The sequence below is a fragment of the Thalassophryne amazonica genome, chromosome 20 (genome assembly GCF_902500255.1).
Source record: "Thalassophryne amazonica chromosome 20, fThaAma1.1, whole genome shotgun sequence".
NCBI classification, from domain to species: domain Eukaryota; kingdom Metazoa; phylum Chordata; class Actinopteri; order Batrachoidiformes; family Batrachoididae; genus Thalassophryne; species Thalassophryne amazonica.
The window spans coordinates 11,957,879-11,979,179 of NC_047122.1; the positions used below are offsets into that span (position 1 = coordinate 11,957,879).

Sequence of the window (21,301 nt, forward strand, 5' to 3'; positions counted from 1 at the left end):
GGACAGTGGTATGTTTACCACTATGTTACATCACCTTTCCTTCTAACAACACTCAATAAGCGTTTGGGAACTGAGGACACTAATTGCTGAAGCTTTGTAGATGGAATTCTTTCTCACTCTTGCTTGATGTACGACTTCAGTTGTTCAACAGTCCGGGGTCTCTGTTGTTGTATTTTGTCCTTCATGAGCCACACATTTTCAATGTTCGACAGGTCTGGACTGCAGGCAGTAGTGCAAATGGCTGAGCCTTTTGGGGATGTTACTTTTATACCCAATCATGACATTCACCTGTTTACAATTAGGTGTTCTTTGAGGATTCAACTTTCCCAGTCTTTTGTTGCCACATCCCAACTTTTTTGAAATGTGTTACAGGCATCCATTTCAAAATGAGCAAATATTTGCACAAAAACAAAAAAGTCTATCAGTTTGAACATTAAATATCTTGTCTATCTGGTGTATTCAGTTGAATATAGGTTGAAGAGGAGTTGCAAATTATTGTATTCTGTTTTTATTTACATTTTACACAACATTCCAACTTCATTGGAATTGGGGTTGTATGAAACATCTACATTTGAGATTCTCATGGTGGGCAACATGAAATGTCTACATTTATTAGAGTCTCATGTTGGGCAACATATAGAACGTCTACATTTATCAGATTCTCATGTTGGCCAATATATGAAACATCTACCTTTATCAGATTAGAATGCTGGGCAATATATGGAACATTTACATTTGCATGGTGGGCAACGTGAAACATCTAAATTTATGAGATTTTAATGGTGGGCAACAGAAGAAGTATCTACATTTATCAGATCCTCATGTTAGGAAGCGTATGAAATGCCTCTCCATTTACCAGATTCTTGTATTGGGCAACATATGAAAGGTCGGCATTCATGAGATTCTCATGTTGGGCAACATGAGATTCTCACATTGATTAGCATGTCAAGCATTTGTTTGAATTCTGTTCACCAAAAACAATCCTCACTTCAAAATGACAGGCAAGACTTTTTTTGCAGTTTCAGTTTTAATAGCGAAACAGTAAATGAACACAGACTTATCAGTTTATTATGTGACCCAAAAACAATTATACCTTCAAGATCATCATATTCCTTTGCAAAAATGACAAGGTGGCCTCAGGAAATGGATTACAGGAGTAAGAGGTTTGGGAAGAATGATTTTCAACCATTATTCACTGTTGCTTATTTAAGAATTGATGTGAACGTTCCAGCATCATGTGAGTCAAGGGCACAATCTTCATCCTGCTAACAACCCCGATGTCAGTTTGTGGTCAGAGAGAGGTCAGGAGGTGAGGCAGGAGGTTGAGAGCAGGTCGATGTTCCTGCATGCCGAGCGCCACCAGAGCCCCCAAGAGAAGAGACGTTCCTCTGGGTTTGAGAGGCGGCTGAACCGGCATCACCTGCACAAAGAGAAGAGCAGACAGAAGCACTGCTGCAGACAAATACTAATATCTGCTGATGAGTCCAAGAAATGACTGATTGCATTAAAGCAGGGGTGGCCAAGTTCAGTCCTCGAGAGCCACATTCCTGACAGTTGTCTCCCTGCTCCAACACACCTGAATCCAATGAAAGGCTCATTAAAAGTCTGCTAACGAGTCTCATTGGATTCAGGTGTGTTGGAGCAGGGAGACAACTAAGAGTGTCAGGACTGTGGCTGTCGAGGACCGAACTTGGCCACCCCTGCATTAAAATGTCCTGAAAAATACCTTTTTAAAAAGAGAATGGATGAAGACGTATGATTAGCGCACTGGCTACATCTACACCAGAGAAATTCACCACCTTTGTCCAGTGGCTCATAACTGACACCTGCGTTGTAAACAATGAATGAATGAAACAGAAAAAGCTTCGGCGACATTTCTTTAGAAAATGTCTTTAAAGTTGTCCGGAATTATTTTTCTGCCACAGTACGTTGCACTGGCTCTGTTTTCAGGTCGGGTCGCATCCCAGAACATTCTACCCCACCCCGCATTGCGCTTCCAGGACTGTGATGTTCAGCAACGTCTTTTGATACCACAAATTCTCAGGATGCCCCAGAGAGCATTCCACTCTAACTGGAGTCTTAACAGCTCACCACGTGAGTAGAAAAAGACAAAGAAAACAAAAAATGAAACAAAACAAGAACCGTGTACCGTGATCAGAGGCACGTTTAGCCTCAAAACATGACTGTTGGTTATCTTTCTCGAAAATCTGTTGTCTGCCATCTTAAAAAAAGTTGAAGCAAAATTAAACAGTGATCCTGACGTTTACTTCTATGAATCAAAGATATTTCATGTTCTCTTTGGTCAACTTCGCTTCATTTCTTAACATACATCCATTCATTCATTAAAGGCCTGAAACGCATTCCAATAAAGGTGGGATGGGCTAATTAATCTAGGGTTAGCAATGAGAGAGGGAAAAAAATTTTATTTAGTTCCAGGGTACATAGTGGTTAGCGCTGATGCTTCACAAAGAGGAGGTCCTGGGATCGGTTCCCCCCTGGTCCATTCTGTGTGGAGTTTGCATGTTCTCCCCATGTTAGTGTGGCTTCCTCAAACTTCCAAAGACATGCAGCTTGGGTGAACTGGAGATTTGAAATTGGCTGTAGGTGAGTGACAATGTGTTTGCCTGTCTATACGTGGCCCTGCGACAGACTGGTGGCCTGTCCACAGTGTATGCCACATTTTGCCCAGTGACTGCTGGGATAGGTTCCATCTCCCCCATGACCGTGAACTGGAATAAGTGGGTACAGAAAATTAGTGATTGCTACAGTAAGCAGGTAGCTAAAAATCACGATTTGGTACAAAAGTAGTGTCCATGAAAGGCTGAGTCGTTGAGGAGCAAAGAGGATCTCAAGTTTGACAACAAATGCATGATAAAATTATTCAGTTTTTTAAAACCAATGTTCTTCAAAGAATGGATTTGTATATTTCTCCTTTCACAGTACATAATTCAAGGAATCAGAAGGCATTTCAGTGTGATCATGGGTGTTGAGCTTGGGATTGCATCTTTGCAATCCCAAACTCAACACCCATGATTCTCCAATCCCTCAGACAGCACTGCATCAAGAACAGTCATTCATTAACAGCTGATATAAGCACATGGGAATGGGATTACTTTGGAAAAGTGCCTGGAGTTTACCAAAAAGTACCTGAAGGACTCTCAGACCATGAGAAACAAAATTCTCTGTTGTGATGAGACAAGGATTGAACTCCTCGATGTGAATACCAGACATCATTTTTGGAGGAAATCAGGCACCATCCCTACAGTGAAGCATGGTGGTGGCAGCATCATGCTGTGGGGATGTTCTTCGGCGACAGGAACTGGCAGACCAGTCAGGTCTGAGGGAAAGATGAATGCAGCAATTATATAATTCATAATAATTCATTTTCTTGTGATTTCACTGATTAACATCACTTTGAACAAATGTAATCAGTCGGTAAAATCACCTGGTGGAGTGAGGGGCTGCAAAGAAAACCTGCACCCTTTTGGCCCTTTCTGGAACGAGTTGAATACCCCTCCTCTAAGGTGACAAATTTCTAAGACAAGCTCTGCCTTTTCAAAACCGTGTTAGTCATTGGACAGTTTTTTTTTACTCAATAAAAATCCATCCATCCAGCCATTTTCTTCTGCTTCCGCTTTAAACAATGTCAGACTCTGTAGTTTTCTCTGGGCCCCTCCCCAATCGGACCGGGAGTGACATGTTTAGCCGCATGTTCTCCCTGAATTGCTGGCTGTCTGAGTGGTGTCCAAAAAATGAGGTGGGCTTCATAGATAATTGGCAAGGTTTCTGAGGAAAACCTGGTCTTGTTAGGAGAGACGGCATCCATCCTACTTTGGATGGAGCAGCTCTCATTTCTAGAAATCTGGCCAATTTTATTAAACCCTCCAAACCGTGACTATCCAGGGTTGGGACCAGGAAGCAGAGTTGTAGTCTTACATACCTCTCTGCAGCTTCTCTCCCCCTGCCATCCCCCCAATACCCCGTAGAGACGGTGCCTGCTCCCAGACCACCAACAAAGAGTAAAAATCTATTTAAGCATAAAAATTCAAAAAGAAAAAATAAAATAGCACCTTCAACTGCACCACAGACTAAAACAGTTAAATGTGGTTTATTAAACATTATTTCTCTCTCTTCTAAGTCCCTGTTAGTAAATGATATAATAATTGATCAACATAGATTTATTCTGCCTTACAGAAACCTGGTTACAGCAGGATGAATATGTTAGTTTAAATGAGTCAACACCCTCGAGTCACACGAACTGTCAGAATGCTCGTAGCACGGGCTGAGGGGGAGGATTAGCAGCAATCTTCCACTCCAGCTTATTAATTAATCAAAAACTCAGAACTTTAATTCATTTGAAAGCTCGACTCTTAGTCTTGTCCATCCAAATTGGAAGTCGCAAAAAACAGTTTTATTTGTTATCCATCGTCCACCTGGTCATTACTGTGAGTTTCTCTGTGAATTTTCAGACCTTTTGCCTGACTTAGTGCTTAGCTCAGATAAGATCATTATAGTGGGCGATTTTAACATCCACATAGATGCTGAGAATGACAGCCTCAACACTGCATTTAATCTATTATTAGACACAATTGGCTTCGCTCAAAATGTAAATGAGTCCACCCACCACTTTAACCATACTTAAGATCTTGTTCTGACTTATGGTATGGAAATTGAAGACTTAACAGTATTCACTGAAAACCCCCTTCTGGCTGATCATTTCTTAACATTTACATTTACTTGAATGGACTACCCAGTAGTGAGGAATAAGTTTCATTACAGTAGAAGTCTTTCGGAAAACGCTGTAACTAGGTTTAAGGATATGATTCCGTCTTTGTTATGTTCTCCAATGCCATATACCAACACAGTGCAGAGTAGCTACCTAAACTCTGTGAGTGCGATAGATTATCTCGTCAATAATTTTACATCCTCATTGAGCACAACTTTGGATGCTGTAGGTCCTCTGAAAAAGAGAGCCTTAAATCAGAAGTGCCTGACTCCGTGGTATAACTCACAAACTCGCAGCTTAAAGCAGATAACCCGTAAGTTGGAGAGGAAATGGCGTCTCACTAATTTAGAAGATCTTCACTTAGCCTGGAAAAAGAGTCTGTTGTTCTATAAAAAAGCCCTCCGTAAAGCTAGAACATCTTACTACTCATCACTAAATGAAGAAAATGAGAACAACCCCAGGTTTCTTTTCAGCACTGTAGCCAGGCTGACAAAGAGTCAGAGCTCTATTGAGCCGAGTATTCCTTTAACTTTAACTAGTAATGACTTCATGACTTTCTTTGCTAATAAAATTTTAACTATTAGAGAAAAAATTACTCATAACCATCCCAAAGACATATCGTTATCTTTGGCTGCTTTCAGTAATGCTGGTATTTGGTTAGACTCTTTCTCCCCGATTGTTCTGTCTGAGTTATTTTCATTAGTTACTTCCTCCAAACCATCAACATGTCTATTAGACCCCATTCCTACCAGGCTGCTCAAGGAAGCCCTACCATTAATTAATGCTTCGATCTTAAATATGATCAATCTATCTTTATTAGTTGACTATGTACCACAGGCTTTTAAGGTGGCAGTAATTAAACCATTACTTCAAAAGCCATCACTTGACCCAGCTATCTTAGCTAACTATAGGCCAATCTCCAACCTACCTTTTCTCTCAAAAAATTCTTGAAAGGGTAGTTGTAGAACAGCTAACTGATCATCTGCAGAGGAATGGTCTATTTTAAGAGTTTCAGTCAGGTTTTAGAATTCATCATAGTACAGAAACAGCATTAGTGAAGGTTACAAATGATCTTCTTATGGCCTCAGACAGTGGATTCATCTCTGTGCTTGTCCTGTTAGACCTCAGTGCTGCTTTTGATACTGTTGACCATAAAATGTTATTACAGAGATTAGAGCATGCCATAGGTATTAAAGGCACTCCGCTGCGGTGGTTTGAATCATATTTTGCTAGGACCAATTTATTCACTTTATACATGCTTCCCTTAGGCAGTATTATTATTTCATTCATTTAAAAGAAGAAAAAAACAAAACAAAACAGAAAAGCAGAAATAAAGCATCTCCATTACCAGAATGAAAAGGAGCAGAGAGAAGAACAAGTCTTATATTTTCTGCCCCTTTTTACAATACAATCTTTCAATATCCAGCGTCATTTTTCAACATTATTTAACAGATTGTATTTCTTTAACTTGTCACATACAACTGACTTATTTCATAATTATGACCATTATTAAATAGATTACATCTCTGACAGGTTACATTTTTAAACTTAAAACATTTTATACATTATTAACAAATTACATTTTTTTTAACTTCCTTACAGCCCACTAACTTATTTTATAGTTTCATACTTACTTAATACATCTAGTTTAATACGTTTTTTAAATAATTTAAGCGACCTTAATTCTTTAATTTCTTTGTTGAGATTGTTCCATAATTTTACACCATTTACTGCAATACTCCGTTCTTTTACTCTGGTTCTGTATCTTGGTTTTCTAAAGACTTCTATTCCTTTCAGTTTATAACTACTTACTCTTTTCTCAAACATATTTTGAATGTTTGTTGGTAAAGTATTTTTATTTGCTTGGTACATTGTTTGTAATATTTTCAAATCGACCAAATCACGAAATTTAAGTACCCTGTACTTAATGAACAATGGATTAGATGGATCTCTAAAACCACTGTTGCTAATCACCCTTAAAGCCCTTTTCTGCAGAATAAACAAAGGTTGTATATAAGTTGTATATGTTGATCCCCAGATTTCTACACAATAAGTTAAATATGGGAAAATCAATGAATTGTACAATGTTAATAAACCATAACTATTTAATGAATATTTTACTTTATGCAAAACAGCAATGGCTTTCGCTATTTTTCCTTTTATGTCATTTATGTGCGACTTCCATGTAAGATCTTCATCAATTATGACTCCTAAAAATTTCATTTCTTTTACCCTTTGTATATCCATTCCATCTATTTGTAATGACACGTTATTTTTTTTTTTGCTCTGTCATTAAACAATATGAAATTTGTCTTATTAATATTTAGTGACAGTCTGTTTATATCAAACCAATGCTTAACCTTTTCCAATTCTGTTTTTATCACTTGTGCTACTTCCTGTATATCTGATCCAGAGTAAAACAGCGTTGTATCATCAGCAAATAAAATGCTACCAAGCACATTAGATACATTCACAAAATCATTGATATACAAAATAAACAGTTTGGGTCCAAGTACTGATCCTTGTGGTACTCCATAAGCAATATTACACAATTCTGATTTGATATTATTTATCTGAACAAACTGTTTTCTGTTTTCTAAGTAGCTTTTTACCCACTGATGTGCAATACCTCTTATTCCATATTGTTGTAACTTGTGAAGCAATCTTGAGTGGTCAATAACATCAAAAGCTTTTTTCAAGTCAATAAAAATACTTACAAAATAATCCTTATTTTCTATTGTTGTTGATATTTTCTCTATTAATTCCATAATTGCCATAGCTGTCGAATGTTTTGTTCTGAATCCATACTGAGCATTATTTAAAATATGATGTTTCTCAGTGAATTTATCCAACCTTGTCACAAAAACTTTTTCCATAATTTTAGAAAACTGTGGAAGCAATGATACTGGCCTGTAATTAGAGAATTTATGTTTGTCTCCATTTTTATATAATGGGACTACCTTGGCAATTTTCATTTCATCTGGAAAAATCCCTGTTGACAGAGACAGATTGCAAATATAAGTAAATGGTTCAATAACAGTTTCTATTATACTTTTTACAGTCATCATGTCTAAATCTTCATGGTCAGTTGATCTTTTGCTTACACAGTTTTTTACAATATTTCTTATTTCATCTTTTTCCACATTGTCCAGGAAAATACTATTGACCGTATTTACAAGTGTATGTAATGTATCTTCTACTATTGGTTTATTTCCCACCAGACTTGATCCTACATTTGAAAAATAATCATTAAACCCATTTGCCACTTCTTTTATGTCATATATCTCTTTATTTTCTTTGACAAAGTAATTTGGAAAAGTTGCTTTCGCTCCATCACACTTTTTATAATTCCCCATGTTGCCCTCATATTATCTTTATTCTTATTTAATTGTTCACTATAATAATCTTTTTTTTGTTTCCTAATTATTGTCAATAGTTTATTTTTATATTTTTTGTATCTGTGTTCTGTTTCCTTTGTTTGCATTTTTAAAAAGCACCTGTATAAATAGTTTTTCTTTGCACAAGCATTTTTTATTCCCTTTGTCAGCCATGGTTTATTTACTCTTTTCTTACTAATTTCTATTAATTTACAGTTTTTATTATATGATTTCATCAATATTTTCATAAATGAGTTATATGCTACATTAACATCACTGACATAAACTTCTTCCCAATTTTGATTTTTAAGATCATATTTTAATGCCTCTAAGGCTTTTACTGACTTGTCTCTTTTAAAGTTTATAACAGTTTTTTTCTTGTACCTATTTTTATATTTAAATATTGAAAAGACTGGTAAATGATCACTAACATCTGTCATCAAGATCCCATTCCTGATAATTTCATCTGTTCTATTTGTAAATATATTGTCGATTACCGTTGCACTTTGCGATGTGATTCTGGTTGGTTTTGTTATCAAGTGGAATAACCCCAAACTATACATTGAATTCACAAAATCACTTATTCTTTGGCAACTGGAGCTCTCTATGTTAATGTTAAAGTCTCCACATATAAAAAGCGTTTTGTTTTTAATTTGATGGAATAGCTCTATTATTCTATCTGTAAATTTCACAACACAAGTGTCTGGTGCTCTGTATACACAACTGATTAAAATATTTTTAGATGTTTCATGTACAAGTTCCACTGTTACAATTTCAATGATGTCATCCACAGTTGTCCTTTCTTCTACAATTGTACATATCAGATCTGCCTTTATGTACAGAGCAACACCACCGCCCCTTTTATCTCTTCTGTTCACAAAATACAGCTCATATCCCTCTATTTGAACATCAGTCATGAGATCATCATTAAGCCAAGATTCAGTGATTGCAACAATATTAAATTTATTTTTAAACTGATTTAAATAATCTTTTATTTGTGACATTTTACAATACAAGCTTCGACTGTTTATATGTAAGAGTGACAGGGTATCTTCTGCAATTTTTTCACTATTTAGCTGTTCTACCGTATAATACTCGCAACCAATCGTTTTTAAGTCAAATATACTTTCATCAATATTAGTGTCTATGTCATATATTTTATCATCTGTTTCCATGTTTGATCAGATTTTTTTTTTTTTTTTGTTGGTCCAATTACCAACAGACGTCATATTTGATTGTCTATTCAGGTCTGTATTTCGTAAGGTCCTCCATGTTTTTGATTTGTATACCGTTTGTTCCTTCTTTTACTCTAATCCACACCCTACAATTCCAGACCCATGTAGCAACAATGTGCTTCTGTTTTTTTAATAGTCTTGCTTCCCTAGCAATATCTGCATTTTTTTTTTGTTAAATGCTCATTTATATAGACACTTGTTCCTTTCAAATTCTTTGCCTGTCTTAATACTTCATTTTTATATTTTCTGCTTGTAAATCGTATAACAATGTTAGACAGTTTATTTTTTCTATCTTTAGTTGGAACAGTATAGCAGTCTGATATTGTGTCTTGATGGATGTCAACACCACTTTGATATAAAAAGTTTGTAACTTGCTGTTCCAATGATTGTTGTTCTTCAGGTGGTGCATTCTCCCCACTGGTTCCACCAGAATCCACCACCCTTGCATATGTCCGATGCCTTGTTTCTAGTCCAGATATTATAACATCATCTTTTCTAGTGAATTGTTCAAGTTCATCTACACGTTGTTCAAGTTTCTTAATGATCTTGTCCTTCTCTTTAACCAGTTTTTGGAGTTCTTTAATCTCCACCGTCAGCTTGTCTAAATTAGACATGTCTTTTAATATCTGGTTTATTGAGGTCTTTATCTTCTCTATATTTTCCTCAAGTTTCTCCGTTTTCTTGGGTGGTGCCATGTTAACTATCGTGGCTTAGTATGGCCACCGTTAATTGCAAAAAACAATTTTCACCCGTAACCTCCACCACCACAGGTCCGGTCACCGCACACCAACCCTCCCCGACTATTGTAATTCATTATTATCAGGTTGTCCTAAAAGTTCCCTGAAAAGCTTTCAGTTAATTCAAAATGCTGCAGCTAGAGTACTGACGGGGACTAGAAGGAGAGAGCATATTTCACGCATATTGGCTTCTCTTCATTGGCTTCCTGTTAATTCTAGAATAGAATTTAAAATTCTTCTTCTTACTTATAAGGTTTTGAATAATCAGGTCCCATCTTATCTTAGGGACCTCATAGTACCATATCACCCCAATAGAGCGCTTAGCTCTCAGACTGCAGGCTTATTTGTAGTTCCTACGGTTTTTAAGAGTAGAATGGGAGGCAGAGCCTTCAGCTTTCAGGCTCCTCTCCTGTGAAACCAGCTCCCAATTCAGATCAGGGAGACAGACACCCTCTCTACTTTTAAGATTAGGCTTAAAACTTTCCTTTTTGCTAAAGCTTATAGTTAGGGCTGGATCAGGTGACCTGAACCATCCCTTATAGACTTAGACTGCTGGGGGTTTCCCATGATACACAGTGTTTCTTTCTCTTTTTGCTCTGTATGCACCACTCTGCATTTAATCATTAGTGATGGATCTCTGCTCTCTTCCACAGCATGTCTTTTTCCTGATTCTCTCCCCTCAGCCCCAACCAGTCCCAGCAGAAGACTGCCCCTCCCTGAGCCTGGTTCTGCTGGAGGTTTCTTCCTGTTAAAAGGGAGTTTTTCCTTCCTGGACTGGTTGGGCGAACTCCCGTGAACCCTCGAGCACCCGATGGAGCGTGTAGAGCTGGTCCAGTGTGCCACGACCAGGATGAAAACCACACTGCTCCTCCTGAATCCGAGGATCAACCACCGGTCGAATTCTCCTCTCCAGTACTCTGGAATAGACCTTACCGGGGAGGCTGAGGAGTGTGATCCCCCTATAGTTGGAACACACCCTCCGGTCCCCCTTCTTAAACAGAGGGACCACCACCCCGGTCTGCCAATCCAGAGGCACTGACCCAGATTGCCACGCGATGTTGCAGAGGCGTGTCAGCCAAGACAGTCCCACAACATCCAGAGACTTAAGGTACTCTTTCATCCACCCCAGGAGCCTTGCCACCGAGGAGCTTACAAACCACCTCTGTGACTTCGGCCTGGGTAATGGATGAGTCTGCCTCTGAGTCCCCAGTCTCTGCTTCCTCTTCGGAAGAATGACGATGGGATTGAGGAGATCCTCGCAGTATTCCTTCCACCGCCCAACAACATCCCCAGTCAGGGTCAACAGCTCCCCACCCGCACCGTAAACAGTGCCGGTGGAGAGCTGCTTCCGCCTCCTGAGGCGCCAGACGGTTTGCCAGAATCTCTTCGAGGCTGACCGATAGTCCTCCATGATCTCCCTGAACTCCTCCCAGACCAGAGTTTTTGCCTCTGCGACTGCACGGGCTGCGGCACGCTTGGCCTGCCGGTACCTGTCAGCTGCCTCCGGGGTCCCACCTACCAACAAAGATAAGTAGGACTCCTTCAGCTTGACGGCATCCCTTACTTCCAGCGTCTTCAGCTTGACGGCATCCCTTACTTCCAGCGTCCACCACCAGGTTTGGGGATTGCCGCCGTGACAGGCACCAGAGACCTTGTGACCACAGCTACGAGCGGCCGCATCAACAATGGAGGTGGAGAACATGGTCCACTTGGACTCCATGTCTCCAACCTCCCCCGGGATCTGGGAGAAGCTCTCCCGGAGGTGGGAGTTGAAGACCTCGCTGACAGAGGGTTCCGCCAGTCCTTCCCAGCAGACCCTCACAATACGTTTGGGCCTGCCAGGTCTGACCGGCTTCCTCCCCCTCTAGCTGCCACCTTATCGTGCTGGGGGAGTTTGCGTACCCGGATGATCCTAGGAGCTATGTTGTTGGGTGCTTTGTGCCCCTTGTAGGATCTCCCAAGGCAAACAGGTCCTAGGTGACGGGTCAGACTAAGGGCAGTTCAGAACCTCCATGACCATTAAAAAAAATCAAGGACCGAGATGTCGCCCGGAATGGCGGAGCCAGGGCCCCACCCTGCAGCCATGCCTGGGGTTGGGGCTCGCGCCAGAGCGCGTGGTGGTCAGGCCTTAGCCCATCGGGCCTGGCCGGGCTCAGCCCGAAAGAGCGACGTGGGCCTGCCCTCCTGCGGGTTCACCACCTGCAGAGGGGGCCATGGGGGTCGGGTGCAGAGAGGATTGGGTGGCGGTCAAGGGCGGGTGACCTGGTGGCCCGGTCCATGCTCACAGCCCCTGGCTGTTGGGACGTGGAATGTCACCTCAATAAAAATCACAACACATTTTTCACATAATTTACAAATTTGGGATGTCAGACTCACCAGTCTGTAGTTACCTGTGACAGTTTTGGCCCACTTCTTCTAAACAGGGGTAACATTTGCACACTTCCTAATATCAAGCAGTACTCAATGGTGAACTTCATCAGGGCCCATCGATTTGTTGGGATTATCAGTAACTGTAGCTTTTTTTTTTTTTAAAGGCCCGGTCACACGGCACTTAACGAAGGGCAAGGAAGCCAAATGAAACAAGAAACTTGGACTTTCGTTGGCATCATTTAACCTTCATAGAGCTTCGTTCCTGCAGCTCTAGGGCTTTGTAAGAATTTTTAAACTGTTGAAAAATTTGAACGAATGTCGCTGAAAACCTCAATTCATCCGTACTTTGTTTTGCTGTCATTCTTTATGTTTTTATATCGTTTGCTTAGTTTTTGTAACGTTAGCGTTTAGTGTGACACTTCGATCGACCAGCTGAATGTGCGCAGAAGCCGGTTTGTGAGCGCTCCTACTGCCACTGCATTCATGTACCGTTGGAAAGTACAGAGCAAACTCAGCCTGTATGCTTGGATTTTTTTTTTTAATCTGGGTGGTGGGTCAGCTTCACTGGGCTTAGGCACCTTATAAAGGCCTGCGCTCCTGCCACAAGCAACTGCTGAATTTGAAAAGAAAAAAAGTGTAATTTCCGACAGTACTTGAACACAGCGTCAGCAGCAGCCATCACCTCCTGCATGCACTTATTATTTTTTATTAAACAATATGAGTGTAGGAATGACAATCCAGCTCTTCTGTACATGTGGCAACAGGTAAATGAGTCAGATGATTATACAAGAGCTGTCCTGGAAGGCAGAATTCACATTGTGGATCAGCTGCAGCTGATGAAAATAACCGCACATGTGAGTCAATGCGCATTCAGACGGACTGATCAATTTACTGCTGTGATATATTCAATCAGCAATTATTTATAAAGTGCTTTACAGCACCGACTGGTGTCCAAAGTGCTTAACATTAAAACACAAATTCACAAAAATACAACACATAGAATAAAATTTTAAAACAATACATGTCACCTCCCCACTAAGTGTTAAATCCAGTTTAAATAAATAAGTCTTTAACTTAGATTTAAAAAGTGCTAGGTCAGCTCGTTCCACAGTCTAGGGCCAGCTACCACGAAAGCATGGTCACCCCAGCATTTATATCTTGACCTCAATCATCTTTACACTTATTCCCCCTTTTGACAGTTTTCTGTAAAACTGGACCGGTAAATTTATCCAGGGTGGATTAACCTTACTTTACCTTTATTTTAACCAGAGGTACACATTCTTTAACTGCATTATTAATTTGTTAGTGAAAATAGTCTCAAGCTACAGTTACATAATTTGTGTTCAAAATACAAGACCAACATTATTATGCAGGCTACGCAATTTTTTTTTATAGTTATCCCTATTATCATATCTTAATACCTCTTTGTCATATAACATGCTCATCGTAGTTTGAAGATCCCAAGTCAACACACTATGATCAGCTTTACCAAATGGACAAGTATAAACCTTGCTCACATTCATCAGCGATGATGAAATAACCAAATCCAAACAATTAGGGGTATTAGTTCCCCTTTGTCTAGTAGATTCTATAACATTTCAAAACAAAAACAAATCCAACTTTATCATAAAATCTTTGCAAAAAATAATTTTCAATTGCGCTGACAGTACAGTTTGGCAAAGCAATGTTAGGCAAATTAATATCTCCATTAATCAGTAATACACCTTTACAAATTTTACTAGCAATGTAAAATTGCGTTAAACTTGCATTATATTCTTCACTTGCATCACCCTTTCCATATACCACACTGAGTAGGCTGGCTTTACCACAACTGTCTTTCATCCAAACTCACAAAGTATCTTTGACATTCATGTCATCTAACTCATTACATATGTCAACCTATACGTGGTCTATCACCATTATTGATACACCACCTCTAATTTCAGTAGTAACTTTACGGAAAAATTTAAAACCAGGTATACTTAAAACACAATCTTGTATGTCACATTTTAACCATGTTTCAGTTCGAAATATAATGCCTTGTTTCACCTCATTAACACAGAGTCTAAATTCATTTTACTATGCTCTCAAAATTTGTAACTGCAATGAACTGAAAACAAATGCAATTGAAAACAAGCAATGTATTGTAGTTTGTTTGTTTTTTTTTGACTTACAGAATGCATTTGATACCATAGATCACATCTTATTATTGGGTAAATTATATGTATGGCATCAGAGGATTAGCTCACAACTGAATTGCAAGTTATCTGCACAACAGGTATCAATGTGTTCATATTGGTGGGATAAATTCCCTATTTTTGACATGCACTTGTGATGTGCCCCAGGGCTCAGTCCTTAGGCCTTTGTGGCTTTTATATATTAATGACATGTTTGGTTTCAAAGTTTGTGAGTTGCATTTTATTTGCTGATGACGACTGTGTTTTGTAGTGGGGACCATTTGGGACAGGTTTTGGTCATGAAGGAGAGGGAACTACAGAAGTTCAAAGACTGGCTTGATTCAAATAAATTATCACTTTATTTTGGTAAAACAAAGTGCATCAGGAACTCAGGAATTAGGAACTCGTGTAGAAATTTACTAGTACACAATATTGAAACTGAAATTGCAAATGAAACTAAATTTCTTGGGTTTTTCATTGACGATAAACAGAGCTAGAAAAGAAAAATAATTGATGTCAAATCAAAAATGTCAAACACCATTGCCATTTTGTATAAAACACAAGACATCCTCCCCCAACACTCAGTTACCTTATTCATTACTTGTTCTGTACATGACCTATTGTATCAAAGTTTGGGGAACCACCTACAAAACAAATTCAATATTTTTTACTACAAAAGAAAGCCATAAGAATTATTAGTAATAAACCATACTGCAAGCCAACAAATCAATTGTTTGTCTGTATACACATTTTAAAATTTTGGGACCTGATTGATTATAGCATAATACAAATTCTGTTTAAAGTAAAAAATAAAACTTTTACCACAACATGTCCAGGGCCTGTTGAAAATGAGGGACTCCAGTTATTATTTGTGAGGACCATTATTATTATTAAAAAAAAAAATAAAAAAAAAAATCAGTTTCAAACTACTGTAAAAACGCAGTGTGTTAGCGTTAGCATGTCTATGGCATTTTCAATGTTAAAAGTTAGCATTAAGCAGTTGCAGCTGTCATCACGTTCGGGTGCATTTGTTTTCAAATTGTAATATTTCTTAAATTTGTGTTGAAATTTTGTGGAGTGGTTGGAAATGACAAGAGGAACAAGTGATTAAATTTTAGTGGTGATCTGGATCCTGATGCTAACGTGTTAGCATGTCTATGGCATTTTCAATGTTAAAAGAGCATTAAGCAGTTGCAGCTGTCATCACGTTCAGGTGCCTTTGTTTTCAAATTGTAATATTTCTTAAATTTATTTTTGTTTATATATTAATAATCTAATGATTATTATATACAATTTTAGAGAAAGAGACAAAGAAATAGATCACTGTGCCAAGGAGGGAATCTCTTTAGGGTCAGTGACCCTATGGCCTTGTTTAGAGAAGTGTTTCATAAATGTTAAAAAAATTCATATTTTTGCAGTTTAGTTGAATAATAAATTGAATTTTGTCTCATTTGTTTTTGTCTATAAGCACATGCAATATCAATATCAGTGCTCAGATGACAGTAGCTTCCGGGAAAGGTGCAAGTTGCAATAAACTGTGATGCTAAGCGCTAAGGATACATGCTATCCAGTCACAGCAGATTAAACTTTTTTACTACTGAGCAAACATCATTGTTAGACTTTTTTTTTTTAGGTTCAGTGATTCCATGGCGTGTAGATGTTATGGTGTCAGTGACCCCATGGCCTTGGCGGAGGTTTGCACTCTGAGTGCTTCTAGTTTATATTTTGTATTAGTTATCATGGGTATATGTATATTTTTTGTATACATTTTTAATTTTGGGTTAAAGGGCTGGGCTTTTATAAAGCTTTTGATTCTGCCTACACCTTTTCGGGCACATGGGTGAGTTGTTGGATTGTTTTCTTTGTGAGTTTACCTTGTCATTTTGGGGATGTGCAGAAGCAAAAGCCTTTTTAATCCCTGATTTTAATGGCCTGGAAGAGTAGAGCAAAATGTCAATGTGTGGCGAGAAACTACACTTCTTGATTATTAACATTCTGTTTGTCCCTGCATATAGAACGATACTCAGTCACAAGTTTAAAGTTCCTGATGACCAGGTTCTGTTCTGTGCTCGGTTTCCTCCTGTTCAACTCATTGCGAGTCACCGTTCTGTGCCATAGTGAGGTCCAGGTTGATAAAATCCCTCCTATGCCAGTCGATGGGTGACCGTCTAAGTGACTTGCCATGTGCCAAAAGTGCCGTTGTGGTTCCGCGTTACAAAACTTCCTGCAGATGGGTGGGGGGGCTGCCATCGTTCTGGACAGAAGCCAACCGAAACACACCCTCGATGTCCTCAGGAGTAACATGAATGTCAGGGATCCCATGACCAATCGAGCTTCTTCTTTAAAGTGGCCTTATACCACCTCCTTGACAAGAGCTTTGACATTTTTGTTGCTATCCAGTGAACAATCTCTCTCCTTTATGTCAGCAAGTTCACTAGCAAATTGTATTAGGCTTTTGTCATACACAACAAAAATATAAACGCAACACTTTTGGTTTTGCTCCCATTTTGTATGAGATGAACTCAAAGATCTAAAACTTTTTCCACATACACAATATCACCATTTCCCTCAAATATTGTTCACAAACCAGTCTAAATCTGTGATAGTGAGCACTTCTCCTTTGCTGAGATAATCCATCCCACCTCACAGGTGTGCCATATCAAGATGCTGATTAGACACCATGATTAGTGCACAGGTGTGCCTTAGACTGCCCACAATAAAAGGCCACTCTGAAAGGTGCAGTTTTATCACACAGCACAATGCCACAGATGTCGCAAGATTTGAGGGAGCGTGCAATTGGCATGCTGACAGCAGGAATGTCAACCAGAGTTGTTGCTCGTGTATTGAATGTTCATTTCTCTACCATAAGCCGTCTCCAAAGGCGTTTCAGAGAATTTGGCAGTACATCCAACCAGCCTCACAACCGCAGACCACGTGTAACCACACCAGCCCTTGACCTCCACATCCAGCATGTTCACCTCCAAGATCGTCTGAGACCAGCCACTCGGACAGCTGCTGAAACAATCGGTTTGCATAACCAAAGAATTTCTGCACAAACTGTCAGAAACCGTCTCAGGGAAGCTCTTCTGCATGCTCGTCGTCCTCATCGGGGTCTCGACCTGACTCTAGTTCGTCGTCGTAACCGACTTGAGTGGGCAAATGCTCACATTCGCTGGTGTTTGGCACGTTGGACAGGTGTTCTCTTCACGGATGAATCCCGGTTCACTGTCCAGAGGAGATGGCAGACAGCGTGTGTGGCGTCGTGTGGGTGAGCGGTTTTCTTATGTCAACGTTGTGGATCGAGCGGCCCATGGTGGCGGTGGGGTTATGGTATGGGCAGGCATCTGTTATGGACGAAGAACACAGGCGCATTTTATTGATGGCATTTTGAATGCACAGAGATACCGTGACGAGATCCTGAGGCCCATTGTTGTGCCATACATCCAAGAACATCACCTCATGTTGCAGCAGGATAATGCACGGCCCCATGTTGGAAGGATCTGTACACAATTCTTGGAAGCTGAAAATGTCCCAGTTCTTGCATGGCCGGCATACTCACCGGACATGTCACCCATTGAGCATGTTTGGGATGCTCTGGACCGGCGTATACAACAGCGTGTACCAGTTCCTGCCAATATCCAGCAACTTCGCACAGCCATTGAAGAGGAGTGGACCAACATTCCACAGGCCACAATTGACAACCTGATCAACTCTATGCGAAGGAGATGTGTTGCACTGCATGAGGCAAATGGTGGTCACACCATATACTGACTGGTATCCCCCCCCCAATAAAACAAAACTGCAACTTTCAGAGTGGCCTTTTATTGTGGACAGTCTAAGGCACACCTGTGCACTAATCATGGTGTCTAATCAGCATCTTGATATGGCACACCTGTGAGGTGGGATGGATTATCTCAGCAAAGGAGAAGTGCTCACTATCACAGATTTAGACTGGTTTGTGAACAATATTTGAGGGAAATGGTGATATTGTGTATGTGGAAAAAGTTTTAGATCTGAGTTCATCTCATACAAAATGGGAGCAAAACAAAAAGTGTTGCGTTTATATTTTTGTTGAGTGTATTTTTTGCAGAGCCATCTGATGACACTTAGCAGATGGTTATCTTTCCAAGGCTTTTTAACCATGTAAAACACGCCTCACACTGCATGCTACATGTATTGTCTTTAATCGGGTCTCTGCATTCACCGCAATATGTATAGTCGCTTACTGTGTTTTGGGGGTTTCTGTGGTTACTGTTGTTGTTAATTGTTCTGGAGTTTGCACCTGCTTTTAACAATTCTGTGTTACTACGGGCACTGCCATCTTGCCCACGCAACCACACACCTTAGGCGTTCAATTTCTTGGTTTTACCTCTCTTGTACTTGGCACAGGCCTGTCGCCACCAGTCATGTCTCCAGCTTCATCTAGCCTGCTAACCCCAACAGGCCAGGCTTCGAAGCAGAACCAGCCGTAGGTGTCCGCTTGTGTTTTCTAGCATTTACAGTGGGGCAAAAAAGTATTTAGTCAGCCCCTCATTGTGCAGGTTTTCCTACTTAGAAAGATGAGAGAGGTCTGAAATTTTCATCATGGGTAGGGTTAGCCTCATTTTGTCTCTCACAGTTGAAGTGTACCTATGTACACTTCAACTGTGAGAGACAAAATGAGAAAAAAAAAAAAAAAAAAAATCCAGAAAATCACATTGTAGGATTTTTAAAGAATTTATAATTATAATTATATTATAATTATGGTGGAAAATAACTATTTGGCCACCCACAAGCTAGCAAGATTTCTGGCTCTCACAGACCTGTAACTTCTTTAAGAAGCTCTTCTGTCCTCCACCTGTTACCTGTATTAATGGCATCTGTTGGAACTCGTTATCTGTATATAAGACACCTATCCACAGCCTCAAACAGTCAGACTCCAAACTCAACCATGGCCAAGACCAAAGAGTTGTCAAAGGACACCAAGAAGAAAATTGTAGATGTGCACCAGGCTGGGAAGAGTAAATCTACAATAGTCAAGCAGGTTGGTGTGAATAAATCAACTGTGGAAGCAGTTGTAAGAAAATGGAAGACATACAAGACCATTGATAATCTCCCTCGATCCGAGGCTCCACGCAAGATCTCATCCTGTGGGGTCATAATGATCATGAGAATGGTGAACAAAAATCCCAGAACTTTATGGAGGGACCTGATGAATGACCTGCAGAGAGCTGGGACCAAAGTTACAAAGGCTACACACTACACAGAGAGGGACTCAAATCCTGCAGTGCCAGGCGTGTCCCCCTGCTTAAGACAGTACGTGTCCAGGCCCATCTGAAGTTTGCCAGAGAGCATATGGATGATCCAGAAGAGGATTGGGAGAATATCATGTGGTCAGATGAAACCAAAATAGAACATTTTGGTAAAAACTCAACTCGTCATGTTTGGAGGAAGAAGAATGCTGAGTTACGCTCCAAGAACACCATATCTACTGTGAAGCATGGGGGTGGAAACATCATGCTTTGGGGCTATTTTTCTGAAAAGGGGACAGGACGACTGATCCATGTTAAGGGAAGAATGAACAGAGCCATGTATCGTGAGATTTTAAGCCAAAACCTCCTTCCATCAGTGAGACCACTGAAGATGCAACGTGGCTGGGTCTTCCAGCATGACAATGATCCCAAACACACCGCTGAGGCAACAAAGGAGTGGCTCAGTAAAAAAGCATTTCAAGGTCCTGGAGTGGCCAAGCCAGTCTCCAGACCTCAACCCCATAGAAAATTTGTTGAGGGAGTTGAAAGTCCGTGTTGCCTAGTGACAGGCCCAAAACATCATTGCTCTAGAGGAGATCTGCATGGAGGAATGGGCCAAAATATCAGCTACAGTGTGTGCAAACCTGGTGAAGACTTACAGGAAACGTTTGACCTCTGTCATCGCCAACAAGGATTATGTTACAAAGTATTGAGTTGAACTTTTGTTATTGACCGAATACTTATTTTCCACCATAATTTACAAATAAATTCTTAAAAAAAAAAAATTCTACAATGCGATTTCCTGGATTTTTTTTTTCCTCATTTTGTCTCTCACAGTTGAAGTGTACCTATGTTGAAAATTACAGACCTCTCTCATCTTTTTAAGTAGGAGAACTTGCACAATCAGGGACTGACTAAATACTTTTTTGCCCCACTGTATCCAGTCTGTCCTCTCCCCCTCTATGTCCTGCTCCTGTGTTTCTCATTACAGAATTTCTCAGCTTTGTCCCAAAAGTTGTTTTCCCAAATCCAAATGGCCTTGCGCTTGGCTCCCAGGTAAAAGGACCTGGAAATAAAAGCCAGCTCTTGTGTGTCTCGACAGTTCTGGCATGAGTCGCAAAAAAAACCATGCATTTGGTTAGTATAACCGTAAAGATTTCCTGTCAGGCTGGCAAGCATGTCAGCAACGCACCCAGCTTAAAAAAAAAAAAGAAAAAAAAAAAGCCAACTTTCAGTTTGAAGTGACTTATGACTGAAACAAATTACAACTGACTGTGCTACTGAAAACTAGTGACACCACACAATCAGATAAGGCTCACTATCAGGTTGCTTCAAGAAACAAACCCAGATGAAGGTACAGAGACATCCTAGATGAAAACCTACTACAGAGCACTCTTTACCTAACACTGGGGCAAAAGTTCATCTTTCAGCAGGATAATGACACTATG

The 21,301-nt window shown here is 39.9% G+C and overlaps 1 protein-coding gene across 1 annotated transcript in view; it reads right to left on the reverse strand.

Moving 5' to 3' along the window:
* Positions 1 to 1,017: 1,017 nt before the first annotated feature.
* Positions 1,018 to 21,301, reverse strand: part of c20h6orf136 (chromosome 20 C6orf136 homolog) — a 61,384-nt gene continuing 41,100 nt past the window's right edge. Inside the window, exon 7 of the mRNA XM_034161037.1 lies at positions 1,018 to 1,420. Within this exon, the coding sequence (XP_034016928.1) occupies positions 1,292 to 1,420 (129 nt within the window). The 3' untranslated portion in view covers positions 1,018 to 1,291. The remainder of the gene's footprint in view (positions 1,421 to 21,301) is intronic.